The 21933-nt window shown below is 33.1% G+C and overlaps 3 protein-coding genes across 3 annotated transcripts; 1 reads left to right on the top strand and 2 right to left on the bottom strand.

Moving 5' to 3' along the window:
- The first annotated feature begins 217 nt into the window (after positions 1-217).
- LOC108211409 (uncharacterized) lies at positions 218-5438 on the top strand. Its single transcript, XM_017383004.2, has 6 exons — positions 218-351; positions 1433-3214; positions 3326-3404; positions 3850-4289; positions 4678-4776; positions 4921-5438. Exons 2-6 carry the CDS (start codon positions 1481-1483, stop codon positions 5077-5079), a joined length of 2511 nt encoding a protein of 836 aa, XP_017238493.1. The 5' UTR covers positions 218-351; positions 1433-1480; the 3' UTR covers positions 5080-5438.
- A 203-nt stretch (positions 5439-5641) lies between these two features.
- LOC108211997 (transcription repressor OFP7) lies at positions 5642-6588 on the bottom strand. The gene has a single exon (XM_017383731.2). It carries the CDS (start codon positions 6567-6569, stop codon positions 5751-5753), a length of 819 nt encoding a protein of 272 aa, XP_017239220.2. The 5' UTR covers positions 6570-6588; the 3' UTR covers positions 5642-5750.
- Positions 6589-18697: 12109 nt separating this feature from the next.
- Positions 18698-19630, bottom strand: LOC135151753 (F-box/kelch-repeat protein At3g23880-like). Its single transcript, XM_064090945.1, has one exon. It carries the CDS (start codon positions 19628-19630, stop codon positions 18698-18700), a length of 933 nt encoding a protein of 310 aa, XP_063947015.1.
- Between the last annotated feature and the right edge of the window lie 2303 nt (positions 19631-21933).

The raw sequence follows: 21933 nt of genomic DNA, 5'->3' as shown, positions 1-21933 counted from the left end.
TATTTTTAATAAATATCATAAAAGTGAGGATATGTGTATATACAGACATCAACATATTATGATTTAAAATACAAATAAATATAAAAAAAAAGATAAATAACGAGATATAACATATATTGAAGAAAGTGATTTAAAGCAACCCGTGCTTTGCACGGGTTAAGAAGCTAGTTACTTTTAAAAAGAAAAAACTCATAATTTCGTCGCACGAAATATTAAAATACTAAACCCTAGTTCCCGCCAACCTGAATTGCGCGCGAGCCGCGAAAATTTAGCTTTTTATACACACACTCTCATATACTATACATTTCTTCTCTGTACTTTCTAGCAAGCAGATCCAGAGCTTCACAAGAGGTTAGTACTATTTCAATTCAACTTCACACACACACACACACACACACACACACACACACACACACACCACACACGTGTATGTATGTAATTGTTGTTTTGAAATTGAAGCAATTGATGTATCAGATTAGCTGGATTTAGGGTTTAGGGTAAGTGTTGTACATCTGAATTGCTTCTATGCGAGTATGTATGTTTTGAAATTCAGTTAAATGTAGCTCTGATTGTGTTAATTTGGGGTTGGAGGGGGGATTTGGTTGTTTATTATTCGATTTGGGGGTTGCGGTTTGGGTTTTGTTGTTCATGATTTTGGGGGATTTCATCGAGTTTTTTTTTTTTGTTAATTTTAATTTGTGTGTTTGAGAGTGTGAATGGATGGAAAGTTTATAGACATTAATTGTAGTTCTGATTATATTGATTGGGGTTTGGAGCTTGCATTTGGTTTTGTTGTGGTTGATGTGGCTCGGGTTTTTGTTGATTTATAATTTCGAGGGCGTGCTATGGAGAAGCTTATTTAGTTACTGTATCTGGGGTGGAAATGTAATGGCAATCTTAAGCACAAATTATCTTGGTGAATGTATTGATTGTTAGTAAATTAGTATCAATTGTGGAGTTGTAGCTAGAAACTTGAGCAAAATTTGATTTGATTAGATTGCTTTGAAACTCCCCTGAAGTGGATTATGCTTGTCGGAGTCAGAATCATGGTCTAGATTAGTTTCTGTTTTCTCCCCCAATTAAGCTTACCTGCCTTGAAGGCTTTTTTATGCATACATAGTTGGGAGATGTTTTCTCGCTCCAGTAAGCTAAGGGTAGCAAGCATTTCGTTATGCTGTTCGTTGGTATTCTATCCTGTATTAGTTGGTTTTACAAAAGCAGAAGTCAATAATGCATAATGCTATGTTTATAACAAATATTAAACGGTAGAAGATGACAGATTTATTTTGTGCTTATAGTCTATTTGCTGTACTCGATGATATTGGTTTATGCTGCAGTTTAGTAACATTATGCTAAAATTAATTGTATACTTAGCTAACTATATTCTAAAAGAAATAACCTTGACATATGTGGTGCACTTCTTTTGTCACAGTAAGCCGCTGGAGATATACACAGAGGTATACAAGTTCAAATCAAGATAATGAGGTTGCAACATTGTAGTGCTTTGCATTACATTAATGCTATCAAGGGTGATTCAGTAAGTAAGGTTTTAAATGTAAATTCTCGTCGAAAACCAGCTCTCGTGTTTAAGAGTTTGGAAGAAATTTATGAGGATAAACATCCGAGACATCTTAATGAGCCATCAGAAGCTGAATCACAAAATGGTTGTGAAAATGGGGAAGTTAAGGATATAACTAAGAATTTATGCCTGCCGAAGGCAGAAAGAATAACAATGGAAAGAGATCAAGTATCCACTGATTTTGAATGCAGTGACTATGAAGAAATGGCAAGTGAATCAGACGATCTTTCATTCGGGGAAATGACGTTGAAGGAACTAAGGAAGACGTGCAAATTAAAGAAAAGGAAGATGTCAGATTCTGTTTGTTCAAGTCCTGAATTTCAGGAAGATGGAGATGATTGTGATCTCATGATACCACTCAGCAGTTGGAATACAACACTTTCAAAAATTGCAAAGTCCACAAAGAAGCATGCCAGGAGAAGTGCCTCTGCAATTTTAGCTCATGATTGTACATATCCTCAACAATCAAGCAATGCTAATTTTGTGCCTATGACCATAAAAATTGAGGCTTCTACATTTTGCCTCTCTGAACTCCAGGCTCTGAATTTTGCTGCTGAAACAACTGATGGTCCCTCCAGTTCTGGTGAGCAAGTTAGCGTATATGACATGGACTCCTCTCAGATCCTCCAGACTTCTGATACTATCCTAGAGAACAAGGAAACCATATCATTAGCAGGACAACAGGAAACATGTGTTAACATATCTGGTTTCCTAGAAAACAAGGAAACCATATCATCAGCAGGACAATGTGAAGCACGTGTTAACACATTTTCTCTCAGTCAACCAGAGGTTGATTATATGCCTCTGTCTTTTATTCCTCCACCTAGTGAGAAGACTGTGGGATCAGGTACTCAGGAGTCGTGTCGACATCCTGCTTCCCGTGCATCAGAATTGCACAAAGAGTCTGATATTTTGCAGTCGCCATCTAGTCAAAGCTTTCTGCTGACAGATAAAAACATCAATGATAAAAGTTTAGTTATCCACAAAACTAAAGATGAAGTTTCTGAGATGCCTCTTGATAACGGTATTTCTTCTACCAATTTTGTAAATGGCAGTGAGTTGTGCGTTTTTGAGGATGATGCCAGGAATCGGTTAGATATGTTAAGTGCTCCCCAGAGTTGTTTGAATATGCCAGAGATTCTTTGGAATGAGTCTGAATATAGAGATTCTAATGTGGCAACCAGTGATGGTCTTTGTCTCATTAAAAGTGGTCGAGGTATTACATTATCAATTTTTGATGATGTCAATGAAACTAATTTGCCACATCACCTGCCAAATGTTTCCCCGAGAAGTCCATTCTCTTATTATATTTCACCTTGGAATTTTTATCCATGCTCAGCTTCCGACAGTGATTTGGTCGCCGAGGAAATATACTCACGGACAATTGAGAATGACTGGTCTTTGACAACCTACAATTCAAACACATCAGGATATTGTGTAGAGCCTAATATTTATCCTACTGACTTGGAGGATGCTGCCTTTGCAAATGAGAAACAGTTGCTATTACCTATAAACACTGATGCCGAAATTAGTCTCTCCGGCTGTGATGATAACGAGCTTTCAAGTCCAGAGACTTGCAATCAGGGTGATATAGTGCTGTGGCAACCTCCTGAGAGATTTCCCTCGACGAAAAAGGTATTCTATGTCATATGAAGTTGACTTTACTTTTTGTCTTAAAAATTACAAGCCAGACTTTTTTCCTTTCGATTCTTGAAAGTTGCTGATTGTCATTTTATATACTCTCAGGTTATTTCTCCAACTTTCCAGGAGAAGGTGTGTCTGACAACGAACTACAGGGAGCTGACCGACGACATTGGGGATCATAGTAAGTTGTTTATAGCAGATATTTTACAAGGATTCAGATACTAAATCCTTTGCAACACATAACCTGTTTAGAAGAATGTAAACAAGATATAATGTAACATTCTCTCAAAAACTTTTAATAGTAATCAGGCCATCTTCATTTAGATTGTTCTGCATAAACCTTTACAGCAATTTGAGATGGCTGAGTAAAGTCCTGGAATTGTTGCAGATTCAATTGTGTCTTTACTACTGTATAAATGGTTTAGGCATATACTGATATGCTTCTGCATCGCTCTCTCACTTACCCTGCACACACACATACGATATACTGCAAAAGGGTGAATTTGAAATTTTTATTGCATCCCTTATAAGTATTAGTAGATTCATTTTATTATTTTATAGGTTGAAGAAATGTCAAGAGGCCTTTTCTTTCTGTAATTGACTTCTCCTTTCTATTTGCGTTTTAGAATGCAAGGGAAAGCGTTTCGTTGGTAACCAAACTGAGGACAATGCTTTATCAGAGGTATCCGACACTACAGGTGTAGAATCATGCGCGAAAGGTGAATTGACTGAACAGAGGATTCTCAGAAAAGCAATTTTATCCCCCAAGAAAATCCTCAAGAAATCAAAGCACAATAAGAAAGGTTCCTTGCCTGAAAAATGTTCACCTATAGGCCGTCTTGTAGGTTCACAACCTACTCGTTTGCTTCCTGGTATGTACAAAGGAAGAAGCTCTATTGAAGCTTGTCATGAAAGGGCAATTTCATTTTCCCAGCGACAGATGCAGGACATAGAGTCTGTAGCGGCGAAGCTTATGACAGAGTTGAAGTCAATGAAAGACATGGTAGAAGAAAAATTGCTCTATGAAGCATACCGCAGTACATCTATGAAAAATGATGCTGATGAGGTATATAAGGCTAGAAACATCTCTGCTGCTTAGTAATCTTTAGCTGTTTCATCTAAATGATTTCTGCCTGCTGGATGCTTCTTTTAATAGTTATCTGTGAACATGATTGTGCTATGCTCTAGTCAATGAACCTTGTACTTATTTTGGGCTGTCATGATGACTCTATAGTGATTTAATAGCCCATAGCCTGTATTATGAGGTTCTTACTGTCCCCTCCTTTCTGTCAACTCTTGTGTGTTATGCGGATGTCATTAGTAGTACACACTGTAATTTTTATGTCATCAATATATTCTCACAGCTTCTCATATGTGTTTGTGCTCAGACGTATATGGTGTTTGTTCACGTGCAATGATTTATTTTCTTAACCTGTTGAAATCTCTCTTAACAGGTGAAATCAGCTATCAAGAGTGCAACTAAAGTCGAGGAAACAACAAAAAAGTGGCTGTCTATGATGGCAAGAGATTGCAACCGTTTCTGTAAAATTATGGTTTGCGTCTCAGTCTTTAACTTTTCTATATAGTAAATATATATCTGAACTAAAGTAATAACAATTTAGCAAGTTATAAATACTGTTGAGAAGATTGTAGTATTTTCCTCACTTCCTACTTTGTTTTGTTTTCAATCTCTGAAGTCTCAACCACAGAAATCGACCCTGGATGCCTCTGCTGCTAAAGAAACCATGATGCATAGGGAGAAAAAGAAAATATCATTTGCAGATGAAGCTGGTGGGGTGCTATGCCATGTGAAATATTTTGAATATGGTGAAAACAATACAAATCTCGCAAGCTAAAGGAATGCTGAACTCTGAAGCACTTGCTTCTTGTACAATTCATTATTTGCAATTTTAAGCTGATGAGGATGATAAAGAAGGTATGCTCTTCATAGGAATCTCCCGTATGGTTTAGAAGGTGATAAATTATTGTTACAATAATTTTTCAATCTGCTGTTGTCCGGTGAATGTTGTACTAAAGTTCATTTCATTGCGGTAATGTCATGAAGATTTAGTTTGTACCCCAGTAGATTAGTCAGTTTGGACTATGATTGCATCCTTTGTCCTGATAAGCTGGTTCTCTTCATAAATTATACAAATAATCAGTTTTCTTTATGTATAACTTTGTTGGATTTAATTTCTTTGAAATTCCGGTTTCACCCCTTTTCATTAAGTTAACATTGTTTGTCCTGTATTTAGTGTTGTTTAGTTGATACTGTAAATATTAGTGCTTAAACAAGAACTATTGCTTCTAGGACATCATAGAAGGCTTGATGAATGCGGTACCTTAATGTTCATTCGGTGCAGAAGAGGTGGAAGAGGGTAGAAATAGGATGAAAGTTTGGGAATATTTAGTAAGGGGTTCAGGATCAATAATATTTATAACAATTTTTATGGACATAAACAAAGGAATGAACACATAGAGTATTTTAGAGACAGAATCTGTGTAATTCTATCTGCCGGCATAAGATTTACATAAACAAGAGGTGCCAAATCTCAGAAAAGGCCTGAATAATGGCTCCATGGTGGTGCCTAGAATTAAGTGACAGAAAACACTGCAACAGCTGCTCCAAATCCTTAGCCTCATACATCTGTTTCTCCATTATCATCTCCATCATCGAGCTCTTGAAATCTTCGTATGGGTTCTGAGAATTCTTCACCACTGCAAAACTCTCATCATTCACTGCACAACTAGTCATCAACCTCTTGAACACTGATGTCGAAGACTTCTTCACTACAGACTCATTACCACCATTTCTGTCATTATTCTTTTTCTTGCTTGTGCCAAATTTACTAGAAATAGAAACATTGCCAAAATCACAAGACGTGTCAAAATTCTCAGACGACGAAACCAAGCTCTCCTTCCCATCTTCATCGCTGCTAAACCAGCCACTCTCTCCTGATGAAACACTGCTAACTTTTGATTTATTCTTGTTGTTTATCCTCTGTGGCTTACTGTTTCCACCTTTTGGAGGTGGTGTAATTGGCCATGCAAAGCTGTCATCGGAACCAAATGCCACTGGCGAGTTATAAATCTTCTGTGATGGTGATGGACAATGCTGAGTGTTAAAGCTAACCGGCATGATCTTGAGCGGATGAGCCGGGGTTGGAGGGGGATTGGATGGATTGGAGAAGGAGGGATAAGATATTTCTAACGATTTAGGATTTATCGGAGAGAATAATGTAGTGGACTCTGAAGGTAGCTTTGGGAGAGAAGGGGTTACTTTGGTGCGACAGAATTGAAATGTTGGAAGAGATAATTTGAGTCTGAAACGTTTGCTTGTAGCCATGAAGTTTCAAGTCCAGACTGTAATATGCTTGTAGCTTCTCTAGCCAGCAATGAAAGTATATATAACACACTCCTGCCTTATGGCTGACAACGACCCTACAATTTGAATCCAATCTACGGTGTTATTTTACGCTGTTAAAATTCAAATATATTGTAGAAGTTAAATTTATCGAGAAAAGGTCCAAGATCTACATAAATAATGTCCAAAGTAATAAGATTTGAAAAAAAATCCTAAATATCATTTATTCACGTCGAATAATCTAGTATTTTCAATTTTGGAAAAAAACATTAGGTGTACTGTTTTGTTCTTTTACCTCAACAAAACCTCATACCATGTATTGTATTGTTCTTTTTAACTCCAACAAAATGCTACACGAAATAGTTTTCTGTTCTTTAACCCTTAATAATATCCAAAACGCAAGACGATGTAATGTTAATAATTGGTATTTTGGGATCAGTTTTTCGGATTATGATATTCTAAGCATTAATGATTGGTATTGTGATAATAGGGTCAAAACCCATCTTTTTATTTTATGTTTATGTATTCTTTTATCATAATTTTATTTATGACAGTGAAATAAAACTTAAACTTATTAACGATTAAATTGTCCCTTTGTGTTAATATATCACATTTCATCATAATTTTTATATAACGTAAAAAATAAAAATATTTATAAAATACTATACGGAACTCGAAAATTGTCACGACAATTCAACGTACACAGAGAAGAGAAGAGAGGGAGGTGCATGGAAGGAGAATGAAGCCGGCAGTTGAGTTGAGCAAGTGTGTAGAATGGTATATCGTACAGTATATTTTTAAACACAGTTGGCGCCTGTGTTAAATTAATGGGAAGAATCCAAAACGAGAATATGAAATTTTGATTAATCAAATAATTCATTTGACTCGATTATAAGAAATAGTCACATTCCTTGTGTCTCTAGAAATCTCTTAGTTCTGCAGCCTACTAATTCAGCTATAAGCTGGCGCAACCTGAGAGTGAGAGACTTGGAATATACCCTGAAAATATTTAAATCTGTGCGAAACGTTCGGTTTCGATATATTAAAAGAAAGTGACAATATATAATGGATGGATTGATGTTTAGATATATAGTTTGAAATTTAAGTCACATATTTTCTGTTAATTTTTGACAAATGAATATGTCAAACTAATATTTCTATTAGCTGACCCAATTCAACTTGTATATTATCAATAATATATACTAATATTAAAAATATTTATTGATATGTGTAAAAAATATATAATTTATTTTTAATATCCATTCATATCATATAAGAATTATTATAAAATATATTTTTTTTAAAAATATAATTATTTGATAAATAATATTTAATTAAAATTCAACATATTAATATAGAATTCCTCATATTAAAAATATGAACATGAACAACGTTAAAATTTGAATCATAAACATGAAATTTTGAATTATAATCTCGTCATCCGTGACCGTGTTGTCCACGGGTTTAGGACTAATTATGTACTCTATAATATTATATTACATATATTTTTATCGATATATATATGTGATATTTCGGGTCAAATTTCAATTTTTTTTGAAAACTGGGTCAATATCCGAACTCCCAATCCGAAAATAAGCTGAAATACACTAGCTCAAAAACAACAACAGTCCCAGAAAATTATGATTTGTTGGTGCAATTGATAATAATATTTATACTTATAAACTGAACCAATCTCGGGCTGTTACAATGGGGCCGTTTGGGCAAATTTTAAAAAATGATTATTTGCTTAAAGTATAGAAGTGGGTTAGAAGTGAGAAATAAATAAGTTAATAAATTGTTTGAAAAAGAAGCAGAAAAGCAGAAGCTTCTTCGATACAAACAGGCCCAATATATGTATTAAAGTTAATATCTTAATCCACTATAAAAAAGTTTATATACTACATTTCAAGTTTATTGTAAGGTTTTTTCCTAAAAAAGTTTATGGAAGTTTTTGAAGTGATTTTTAAATTCATTTTAATATTAAATGATGCGATTTAATTTATTATATATATATATATATATATATATTAAATTTAAAATACAAAATTTATACCCAATAGGCCGATAGTCTCCAACATTTTTCCTCTTATCATTTCTCATAACCTTGTGCATGTAATAAAAAAACAACAGTCAATTTTCACTGTTAAGAGGATGAAAGATAATTAACCCAGTCTTAGTCATCACATGTCTATTAGTACCATTTCTAAACTCTTCCAAATAGTAATTATTTGTCGGCTTGTTTTCAAATTCTAACCGAAGGTCTAATTAATCTAAAAAAAGCATATCATTTTATGAATATATTGACTCCTGGGAGGAGTTCTGAAATATTAAATTATGTCAGTTTAATGAAAAAACTGCTTTCATGGCCAAAATTTGGAAAATCCTGAAGGTTCTTGTTGTTCGTTAATATTTGTATTTTTCATGAAAATTACGGATTCTTTTTTTTACGTAAAAAGACGAACTCAACAGTACAAAGGAGTAAGCATCCTTCATATAATCATATACTACAAAGTACAAGTAGCTTAATAATTATATATTATAGTTAGAAACTAGAAACTCAGTTTTTGCAGCACTAGTGAGCAAAATCTCTTCTTTGTTTTTAGGTAGAACTAGAGTCTAGAGCCGACCATTTTATGGATTTTGATTCTTTGAATGATGCTTAGGTTGCTCAGAGAACGAGGAGCAAAGCATATTGATCAAATTATGTCAAAGAATTTGCCAACTCTTTGTGGAAGCTATATATGTAAGGTTTATAAATAATAATATTTGAATTTATATTTGTGTGATGTTTGAAATCTGTCAAATCTAGAAGAAAAATTAAATTTTGTATAAAATTAAAGCTAATAATAATTCTTCTACAGTTACCAATGTAAATAGTAATGTATGAAAACCTTACATAATTTCGCATAATATTTTCTCATAAATGAATTGTGACCCATTATACGACGACATGATTATATGAATACCGGTAACCTTCGAATAGAAATCTCATTCCCGTCAACAAAATTAAACATAATAATATCAAGTAATGTGTGTGAAATTCTGCCGTACGCTGAAATATTCTCACTGGACTGGTTTTTAAATTTTAACTCGTTTTCTTTCTTCATTTTATTTTCTTTGCCAACTATCTTGCTCATATATTTATACACATTCATCCATTTAACACGCATAATTAGGACTATATTATACTCCCCTAGTCTCTCTACAGTTGATTCTGCCCAGTCTCAGCAGAATTTGAGAATTGACATGCAAAATCCCAATCTGCTATACACTTGCACTAGAACCATGTATTACATGACAAAAATGCTGCCGAGCTTTTGACCAGGATATTATATATCTTATTCTCTTCCTCCCATCTATTTTATATAATTTATTTCATTATTTAGCTTGTATTATAAAAATTGTATAAAATACAACTTTATAATAATTTTTTTTAAAATTTTAAAATTTTGAACATTAAAAATTTTCATTCAGAGGAAAAAGAAATTTAAGACTATGTATCAAATTCTCTATCTCAAATGTATATATATAACTCATCACGGATACATGGAGTATGATCACTTTTCTGATCCACGTAGGTAATTGCATTATCTATTATGCAGAGAAATAATTAGAATTTACAAATTTGGACTAAAATAACAGACGGTTGAATTTCGGAAGTTAAACGAGTTTTAAAATAATTTTTTTATTTTTTCAATAAAAAATTTATGACTCAGTAAATTAATTAAATGCTCTGTTAAAATTTTTTTTTTGAAAATAAATGCTCTTTTAATTTTTGGTGAGCCCGAAGTCTTTCATACTCTGTCTATTTTGAAATATAAATCGTTTGACCTTTTGGCACACACTTCTAAATATTTTGACGGCGTAGTTAAAATCATTATTTTTAAAAAAAAATTAGACAAAAATATATGATTAATATTAGAATTCAAAATAAAAATTTAAAAATAAAAATTTTAGTTATACGGTCAAAAAACTTTGAAGATTGTGCCAAAAAGTCAAACAATCACCGTTTTAAAACGGAGTACTCCCTCCGTCCCGGTCAAAAATATACATTGGGGGACGGGGTCGCGGCACGAACTTTAATGTTTTAATAAAACATAGTTCTACAACTTATTTTTAAGATTTTTTTTTTTATAAAAATACAACATTTATAATTTTATACAGAAAAAAATTAAAAAAATAAATTACAGAACTATGTTTTATAAGAACCTTAAAGTGCGTGTCGAGCAGTGAAAAAGAAACATATGGAATTGACCGGGACAGAGGGAGTATATGACTAGCCTGTGTACAGACGACAGACTGAATATATAAGCAACCCAGTCTTAATAATCAAATGTCAATTACAATCTCTAAACTCTTCTAAATTCTAACAATCATTTGTCGGCTTGTTTTTAAATTCTAACCAAAGGTCTAATTAATCTTAAAAAAATATTTTTATGAAATATTAATTATTACAAGTTTATCAAACGACTGCTTTCATGGCCAAAATCTGAAAATCCTGAAGGTTCTTGTTGTTCGTTAATATTTGTATTTTTCATGAAAATTACAGATTCTTTTTTTACGTAAAAAGACGAACTCAACAATACAAAGAAGTAGACATCCTTCATATACCACCGAAGTACAAATTGTTCAGTTTTGCAGTACCAGTGAGGCAAAATCTCTCCTTTGTTTTTGAGGTAAAATTAGTGCCGACCATTTTTTGGATTTTAATTCGTTGAATGATGCTTAAGTTGCTGAGAAAATCCAGAAGCAAGAGCATTTCCTGCAGGGTATCAAAATCGTGTTAAATACTTGTGATAATGCACTCTTAGCATCATGTAGTCATCTTTAACTAAAATTATCAAAATGGCATTTGTCTGATATTTAAACGATATTTTTAGAAATTATGAGAAAATTTTACTATTCCTAATTGTCTATATTATTAGTGCAAATCCAAAATATGTCTTATATGATGTGTATACTAGATATCTAATAAACAGAGTTATCCAACAATGTCCTAGTGATTTCATGTATCGCCGTCACAATCTATTTAAGTTTTTTTTTTAATATAGTTTATGTTGTCCTTTAATGACATTGTTTCAATGAATCGGCGAAACTAGGAGGAAACTAATCCAAACGGAAATATGGTTAAGTCAAAAATATTAGTGACTTTTTTAGTTTTAATCAGATTTTAATCCTGAATTAATAACTTTTTTTATTTAAGTCCCAACTGATCCTGAACATTCAAATATAAATTCAAATTTTAAAAATTTATTCAAACTTGTATCTCTTCACATTTGCGTAGTGTCAGCTCGAAAGTGTAATGCACAAAATCACATACTTTAACTGCACTTTCATATTCATCAGTGATAAAATCCCAGAATTTTTATGCTGTTGTGAACCAATATTTGAACAAATCAAGCATCAAATCATAGAGTAGTAAGTTGATTCTCTCGTTTGATCGAACTAAGCAGTCACAAAGGTAATCACAACTGTTCATTATGTTTCTGGAACAAAGCCAAACATGAAAATCAATTCACTTGTCCAGAGCAAACAAACTAAACAAGTTTTAGAAAACAGATTCTAAGTTCGTGCATCAAACAAGATTTGAAACAAACAAGAGAGGAACAAACTAAACAAGCTTTATTAGGAACAATGTTCTAAAATTATATAAGATGCTTTCAGAGAGAGATTTATGCAGACTGAAATAACCTTTATATGAATCGCAGCTTGGATTAACTGATATGCATTCGTACGTTGTTATTACAGCCCATCAGCGCCACTGGAGCTTCAAGGGACTGAAAAGGAGGCATGGTAGTTTCAGTGAGGAGAACCAGGCTTTCCGTCAAAATATTTATTCTCTGTAAAAACCCTCCTCTTGCGCGTTCATGTGGTCTTTGAAATTGTTTTTCAATTCCAGTTTCTATGTTGTACAGAAAATAATCACGATCTATAAAATTACCCAGCTTGAAAGTGTTCCACCTCCTCATCACAATTTCATTTTTTTTAACGAAGCCTCCCATAGCTTGCACAGAAGGATAAACGACCGGGGGCAAATACGTGATCATCTCATCATTTTCCTCCCTTTTCACATCGAACTTTTTTTCCCAAATATAAGACTTGTCACTCTGTCTCAGTACCCACATCGCCACACCACATCCGATAGCCACACCATTATAGACAGTCCTGACACTGTGAGAAGTGGATCCGATTAGAGCTATTGATTCTTCGTATTCTTCCATGATGACATGGGCAGCTGAACTCATATCTTCAGGCAATTGCTTTTTTTGGAATTTCTCACGGCCCAAATCAAACAATATCATTTCATTACGTTGAATGAAATATGCCACACCGTTAACTAATCTGGCCTTAGGGTACGGCCAAATATTAAAACTTTCAGTACTCGTACCTTCAAAAGTAGGCTCAACTTTTATAAACTTCCAAGTATCGGTGCTCAAACTATAAATATAAATCTCATAGAAATCGGGAAAAGCACGAACCTTAATTACTTTATAATCATCATCGTGATACCCGAAACACAAAGAAACACACCGTTTACCATAATCGTTCTCGTATCCAAGCCTAGGAGAAGTCAGCTTCTTCCCTTTTCTGATAAACGGATTATATAAAAATACCGGATAATTTAAATATAAAAAATCGTCATGAACTGAGAGACATAGTAAACCATCACAGATACCGTAAACCTCTAAACAACATCCATTCCGATCTCTGCAACATATGTCATCGTAATATTCGAGAACATTATATGAATTTCTATCAATGAGACCTACTGAATAGTAGGAATCATAGTGCCCCATTCCAAAGTCATGGCATTGAAAGAAATTTTTATAATTAAATGGGTTCGAACGGCCTAAATCTAAATAGTGATCACAGTGATTGAGTAGAAGATATCTGCGCGTGTTTTCGGATATTTTTTGATGGGCACCGTAGGCTTTGATGAAGGACTTGCTGGTAATGATTCGATTCCATGATTTACAAACAGACTTCCATTGGATCAGTGACTTGACTGGTTGCGGTAAAAAAACCTTCTCCCACAATTCATCTGGTATCAAATAACTTCTACCTGTCATTGATCAAATTGTGGGGTTCTTGGTAGGGTTTTACCGGGACATCGTCTTATATAAGCATGAGCCTGATGGTGTATGGTAGGGTTTTACCAGGATATTGTCTTATATAAACATGAGCCTAATATTTTTATTTTACTCGGCCCAATTAACCAAATTTTGATCCACATTTATATTCTATAATTACATGTATTATAATTATAATATTTTTTTAATTATTGAGAGACCTAGATAGATGATGACATGAATAGTCATGTTCGTTTTTCATCTAACTCGTATATTTATAATTTATTAATTCATCAATATATTAGAAGGGAAAAAGAAAATTAAAACTTGTAGACTAATGCACTCATTAGAAGTTATGTTTTATTTTAAGATAAGTTTATGAGAAAATATTAAATTACAAATATATGAGAGAATTATCTTTTTAACATTTTTTCATCATTCTAAATTTTACAAATTTATATAAATGCCTCTCTAAATATTTGAAAATATATAGATATTTTTCAAAAATTTGCTTGGTACCCTCCTAAAAAAACATTTTTAGATCCGCCCCCGATCATGTATGGCAGTATGGCGTTTCTTTATCACTGCTGCACATTCATATTCAGGAAGAAAGCAGGATTTTTATGTTCCTGTGAACCAATTTTTGTCAAAGTCGAGTGCTCTTTGTCAAACTAAAGGGCCTGTTGATTTAAGCAGGTCTTTAGAAAAAAATTACCTTTTGTAAAGGGGGAACCAAGACCAGCTAGCCAAGGTCATGGTCCCGGCTGAATTCAAACTACACAGTCAAAAAGGATCACACAATTGTTCGTGTTCAACACATTTCTGAAACAAAACCAAACAGGTAAATCATTCAGAGTCATTCATTTCCTCTCTGCTCATTTTGCTCTTTATTCTGTTTCTTTTGCGCGAACCAAACGCCCTATGAACTTCTGAGTTGTAATGTATGTACCGTGTCATCACATATTGACATCGCTATGTATTAGGAGTGAGAAGTATGAACCTCCTGAGTTGTATGTACTGTGTCATTGCACTTCTTACAGAGCAAACAAATTAAACGAATTTTTGGAACAAAATTCTACAGTTTGTGCAGGAAGATAAATTAATTATCTAAATGTACCATGATGTCCAACAAGATCCGAAAAAATTACATCAAATGCTTACAAATAGATATCTATGCAGATTGAAGTAACTTCGCAACTTAGATTAGAAGAAATATGTCGTATGCTGTTATTACAGCCCAACAACGCCGCTGCAAATTCAAGGAAAGGAAAACGAAGCTTGGTAAATGTAAGACGTTTAACAAGATCCGAAAAAATTATAAAAGAAGCATATCTATGAAGGTTAAAATAACATCTATATGAATCACAGCTTGTGTTAACCAATATGCATTCACCTGCTGTTATTACAGCCTAACAGTTTCAAATTCAAGGGACTGAAAATGAGGCATGGTAGATTCAGTGAGTAGAACCAGGCTTTCCGTCAAAATATTTATTCTCTTTAAAAATTCTCCTCCTGCCTGTTCGCGTGGTCTTGGAAATTGTTTTTGTAATCCAGTTTCTATGTTTAACAGAAAATACTCATGATGTCGTTTTTTATCACAGTTAATCTTCCACTTCCTCATCACAAGTTCATTGTTATTAACGAAGCCTCCCACAGCTTGAACAGCAGAATTAGAAAACCGCCAATCCTCAATATTCCCTCCCCCTTTGATATCGAACTTCTTTTCCCATATATTAGAGTTGTCACTCTGTTTCAGTACCCACATTGCCACACCATGGTAAATAGCCACATTATATCCATTAGCCACACCATTATTGATATTTTGAGAAGTATATCCGATTAGAGCTAGTGATTCTGATCCGTATTCTTCCATGATAACACGGGTGACAAAAATATCTGCAGGGAATTGCATTTTTCGGATTTTCTCATTATCCAGATCATATGATATAATTCTGTCACCTTCTATGAAATACGCGACCCCCTTTACTAATCTGGCCTTAGGGTACGGCAAAATATCAAAACATCTGAAGTTCCCTCTATCTTCAATATTAATCTCAGCTTTCACAGACTTCCAACTATCGGTATTCAAACTATAAATATAAATGTCGTACATATTCCAAAAAGATTGAACCCTGAGTAGTTTGTAATCATCATCGTGAAACCCGAAACACAAAGAAACAGACAATGTGGAGTAATCTGCACACCAAGGAGGAATCAGTTTCTTCCCTTTTCTGATGAACGGATTATATAAAAAAACAGGAAAATCATAGCATAAATTATTGGGACGAACAGCCAAACATAATAAACCATCACAAATACCGTAAACCTCTAAACCATATGTACTGCGATCTCTGCCACATATGTCATTGTAATATCTGAGAACATTATATGATTTTCTATCAATTAGGGCTGCTGAGTAGTAGGAATAATCGTAGTCGAGTAGTAAATATTTACGTGTGTTTTGGGATGTTTTTTGATGGAGACCATAGGCTTTGATGAAGGACTTGTTGCTGATGATTCGATTCCATGATTTGCAAACACACTTGCATCGTATAAGTGTCTCCACTGGCTGCCGTAAAAGGATCTGTTCCCACAATTCATCTGGTATGTAATAGTTCGCAGTCTTCATTGAAAAGATTCAGAAAAATTTCTTGGCAGGAGCTTCGTAGGGTTTAAGTATTTTCTTCTCTCAAAAAATTCTTAGTTATTGGTAGGGTTTTATCAGGATACCGTCTTATAAGAGCATCTCCAACCATGCAAAACCTTTGGCTAAAAAATGAGTTGGCATTCCAAATTTAAAAAATATAGCCAACGTCCTGAAAAAATAGCACTCCAACCACACTAATCTGTTGTCTATAATTTTAGCCAACCTCCTATGGATGACTATATTTGTCGAACCTCTACAGGTCTGTAAGAAATCTGTAGGAAGATTACACATCATTTATTACCGTATTAAACTGATATATTCTATTTTAACAATCTAAAATATTAATAACATACTATTTTTAAATTATAGCCAACCAGTATAGCTAATACCATTGAAGCAAAATATCTTACAGGTTCAGCAAATTTTACATAATTTCTTACAGGTCCAATTTAGCCAACGATTATAGCCAACACCGTTGGAGATGCTCTAAGCATGCCCTGATCGTGTATACTCGGGACTCAAATAATAGTGTTAGTTTTTATTTAAATTCACCAAATTTTACTCATAATTATATTTGTCTATACTTACTGTCGTGTTGATTAAAACCGAAATATTAAAAGTTTGGTCGGTTGGTACTTAGACCGAATTATGAGCCTACTTATATATATACTACATCCTTACGCAGATTAAATATGTAAATTGCTCACAAAGAAATCTTTACGCAGATCAAATAATTTTGTTTCCAAAATTCATTATTTTCTATGAATTCGCAGATGTAGGAAAAAACTAATTAAAACTAAACCCTTGTTAAGTTAAAAATTTAATTATTTTCTTAATAATAATCAGATTTTATAATTCTTTTATATATTTAAGTTCCCACTGATCTTGAACATTCAAATATAAATTTCTTGTTCAAAATTTAAAAATATATCTAAACTTGTAGCTCTTCACATTTGCGCAGAGTCAGCTCAAACATAAGGCACAAAACTTCCACTGCACTCTCACATTCAGAGATAATCCCAGAATATTTATGTTGTGAACCAACTTTTGTGCAAGTCAATTATCAAATCATATACTCCCTCCGTCCCATTCAATTCTATATGTTTATTTTTCACTGCTCGACACGTATACTATTGGCAGGGACGGAGGGAGTAGAGTTGTAAGTTGATTCTCTAGTTTGATTGGACCAAACAGTCACAAGGTCGTGCATCAAAATATAAACTACAACTTATCTAGATGTACCATTTTCCCAACAAGATTCGAAACAAACAGGAGAGATGGCGAGACCCAGCCGCTGCCAGTCGGGGCAGACACCAGACTGCAAATCAATTCAGGTCGCTTTCTATTCTGTTTCTTTTGCGCGAACCAAACGCCCTATGAACTTTTCGTATGTACTGTGTCATTGCACTTTTTACAGAGCAAACAAATTAAACAAATTTTTGGAACGAAATCCTGAGGAGTGAAGGAAGATAAATTACTTATCTAAATGTACCATGATGTCCAACAAGATCCGAAAAAATTACATCAGATGCTTACAGATAATCTATCTATGCAGATTGAAGTAACATTTATATGAATCGCAACTTAGATTAGAAGAAATATATCGTATGCTGTTATTTGCAAATTGAAAGGAAAATGAAGCATGGTAAGTGTAAGATGTTTAACAAGATCCGAAACAAATTATAAAAGAAGCATATCTATGAAGATTGAAATAACATCTATATGAATCACAGCTTGTGTTAACCGATATGCATTCATCTGCTGTTATTACAGCCAAGCGGTGCTGCTTCAAATTCAAGGGACGGGAAAAGGAGGCATGGTAGATTCAGTGAGTAGAACCAGGCTTTCCGTCAAAATATGTATTCTCTGTAAAAATCCTCCTCTTGCTTGTTCGCGTGGTCTTGGAAATTGTTTTTGAAATCCAGTTTCTATGTTGAACAGAAAATACTCAGGATGTAGTTTTTGATCACAGTTAATCTTGATCCACTTCCTCATCACAAGTTCATTGTTATTAACGAAGCCTCCCATAAATGGCACAGTAGGATAAAGGATCCCCCGATGCTCATTAATTCCTCCCACTTTCACATCGAACTTTTTTTCCCATAAATTATGTTGTGTTTGGTAGGGGAGATTGGAATGGAATGGAATGAAATGAGTAAAAATACTTGAAACTAATAGAGATAAGAAGAAAGTTTTGGAAAAAATTTGATAGAGTGCAAAATTGTTATGATGAAATTGAGAAGAAATTGAGGATAGGAGAGAATGGAGCATTCCATCTCAAATTGAAGGAGTGATATCTAGCACATGAGGTAGAGAATGGAATGGAGGAAGGAATGAAATTTCTTAAAAATAGTTCATAATATAGTTCATTTTTCATTCCATTCCTTCCGGAATCATTCACCCCAACCAAACACAACATTAGAGTTGTCACTCTGTTTCAGTACCCACATCGCCACACCATAGTCAATAGCCACGTCATATCCAATATCCACGCCATTATTGATATTTTGAGAAGTAGATCCGATTAGAGCTATTGATTCTCCGTATTCTTCCATGATAACATGGGCAACGGAACCAATATCTGTAGGCAATTGCATTTTTCGGGTTTTCTCATTATCAAGATCATATGATATAATTCTGTCACCTTGTATGTCATGTTGTATGAAATACGCGACACCGTTTACTAATCTGGCCTTGGGGTACGGCAAAATACCAATACATCTGAAGTTACCTTCATCTTCAATATTAACCTCAATTTTCACAGACTTCCAACTATCGGTATTCAAACTGTAAATACAAATTTCGCACAGATTCCAAAATGATTGAACCCTGACTAGTTTGTAATCATCATCGTGAAACCCGAAACACAAAGAAACAGGACATAAGTAGTTAGCTGCACGCCTAGGAGGAACCAGTTTCTTCCCTTTTCTGATGAACGGATTATATAAAAAAATAGGAAAATCATTGCATATATCATAGAAACGACCAGCCAAACATAATAAACCATCACAAATACCGTAAACCTCTAAACCATATCTACTGCGATCTCTGCAACATATGTCATTGTAATATCCGAGAACATTATATGATTTTCTATCAATGAGGCCTGCTGAGTAGTAGGAATAATCGTAGTCGAGTAGTAAATACTTACGCGTGTTTTCGGATGTTTTTTGATGGAGACCATAGGCTTTGACGAAGGACTTGTCGCTAATGATTCGATTCCATGATTTACAAACACACTTCCATCGTATAAGTGTCTCCACTGGCTGCCGTAAAAGGATCTGTTCCCACAATTCATCTGGTATGTAATAGTTCGCAGTCTTCATCGAAAAGATTCAGAAAAATTTCTTGGCAGGAGTTTCGTGGGGTTTAAGTATTTTCTTCTCTCAAAAAATTCCGAGTTAGTGGTAGGGTTTTATCAGGATACCGTCTTCTAAGCATTCCCTGATCGTGTATACTCGGGACTCAAATAATACTGTTAGTTTTTATTTAAATTGAGCAAATTAACTCATAATTATATTAATCTATACTTATCTATCTATACTATCTATCTATACTATTATATTATATTATATACTTATATATAATAAGCGTAAGGGAGATAATTTGGTCGCATGGTCCTATGGTCCAAAAGCTTATCATTCGGTGGATCGTATATTGAACAAATAAACACCGTTAGATTAGAACAAAATTAAATTCTGTTATATAAGGAAACTGACATCTATTTGCATGTTTATAATTCTTTTTCCGAATCCAAAACAAATTATGATGTGTTTTTGGTTTTTTTAATCCAAAATAAATATTTCCTACAAATTTTAATTATAGAATCGTATAAATCACACCGTCAAAAAATTATTTTTATCCATCGGATCCTATATTGAACAAATAAGCACCGGTAGATTATAACAAAATTAACTTCTGTTCCATAAGACAACTGATATCTACTTACATGTTTATAATTCCTTTTCTAAATCCAAAACAAATTTTGTACTTCACGTGTTTATGATTTTTTTTAATCCAAAATAAATAATTTCTACCAATTTTATTTGTAGAATCATATAAATCGCACCGTCACAAAATTATTTTTATCTAATATATTTCAAAATTAATAAGCCCGATTTATGTGAGGAACGAATACAAAAACTTTTTCTTAATCCAAAGCAAATTCTACCATCTTATTGCATGTTTATGATTCATCTTCTTAATTCAAAACAAATTGTATTTATCAATTTTAATCTCGAACCATAAAATTTTTTAGAAAATTATCTAAATCACATTATAATAATTCTAATATAAAATAAATTTATAAATATAATCTAATAGGAGTTGGCGTCACATATTCTACTTAAAATAATTTAAAATTTGATAGAAAGAATTTAATACATTGACATGATACATACAATTTTAATTTATTATCTATAAATTAAATTTTTTCACACCATTTAAAATATATTTAAAAAATTTATAAATAATTAAAAAGCTCCCGTGCCTTGCACAGGCTATAAGCTAGTATTATTAAAACTGAAACATTAAAAATTTGATCGGTCGGTACTTGTGCCGAGTTATGGGCCTATTCATATAATCAAGCATCCTTTTTAACTAAAACTATTATCTTTTTTATATTTTCTAACTAAAAAAACTCAATTTTTTAAAAATAATATTGTTCAACATGGCAATTACCCTTTCTAACTAAAATACATTATCTTTTTCACAATCCTAACTAAAAACGGTTTTTTCTAAACATAACACATGGAACATACGTATAAAAAATACATTATTATTATATATCCACACTATATTATTAACGAATTTTCTATGGTGTGCCCATGGGCACACAATAGTCACTAACTCCCATGAGAATACTAACTTTTGATTGGTGGATGAATAATAAATGTTGATGGCCCCCCTGCATTCACACCAATTCCACCAATCAAATTAAGCCATTTTCATGAGAGTTGGTGCTTAGCATGTGCCCATGGGCCAACTAGAAAAACCGTATTATTAAAGGTAAAACATTAGTCGATACATGGCCCGAAATACGACCTATTTATTTAATCAATTATTCTTTTTAATTAATAAAGATTATCTTCTTTATATTTTCTAACTAAAATAACTTAATCTTCTAAAATAACATAGAGCAACATAGTAATTTCCTTTCTAACTAAAACACATTGTTTTATTTAGATTTTCTAACTTAAAAAGACAGATGCTTTACGATTAACACGGGCGACACATACATAAAACTATAATATTATTATATATAATTATTAATAAATAACCGGTGATATTTTTCAATTAAAATACATTAACATTATATTTAAATACTCTAATGATCTCAATTTAAAAGTAATATTATAAATCTATATTATACTTATATCATTATATCACTAAAGCCGAAATAGGAAAAGTTGTTGGTCGGTAGGTCGAGTTTGGCGAGGTTGTTGGTATTCGACCCCCGGACCTTTTTAATTTATAACATATTATAATTTATTTTTTATTTTCCAATTAGACTAAAATATTATAAATTAGATCAGTATGATGGGTCGATATTTGGATTTACGCGTCTGTTTAACTTATAATATATTTTATATGATATTATTAATCATTAATAACGTAATATTGATTGATT

The sequence above is a fragment of the Daucus carota genome, chromosome 3, assembly GCF_001625215.2.
Source record: "Daucus carota subsp. sativus chromosome 3, DH1 v3.0, whole genome shotgun sequence".
Lineage (NCBI taxonomy): Eukaryota > Viridiplantae > Streptophyta > Magnoliopsida > Apiales > Apiaceae > Daucus > Daucus carota.
This window is presented reverse-complemented; position numbering and strand designations above follow the sequence as displayed.

Coding starts and splice junctions, on each gene's coding strand:
- LOC108211409 (XM_017383004.2), top strand. CDS start 1,481: ATGAGGTTGCAACATTGTAGTGCTTTGCATTACATTAATGCTATCAAG. Junction 3,215..3,325: donor GATTTCCCTCGACGAAAAAG/GTATTCTATGTC, acceptor ATATACTCTCAG/GTTATTTCTCCAACTTTCCA. Junction 3,405..3,849: donor CGACGACATTGGGGATCATA/GTAAGTTGTTTA, acceptor TTTGCGTTTTAG/AATGCAAGGGAAAGCGTTTC.
- LOC108211997 (XM_017383731.2), bottom strand. CDS start 6,569: ATGGCTACAAGCAAACGTTTCAGACTCAAATTATCTCTTCCAACATTT.
- LOC135151753 (XM_064090945.1), bottom strand. CDS start 19,630: ATGAAGACTGCGAACTATTACATACCAGATGAATTGTGGGAACAGATC.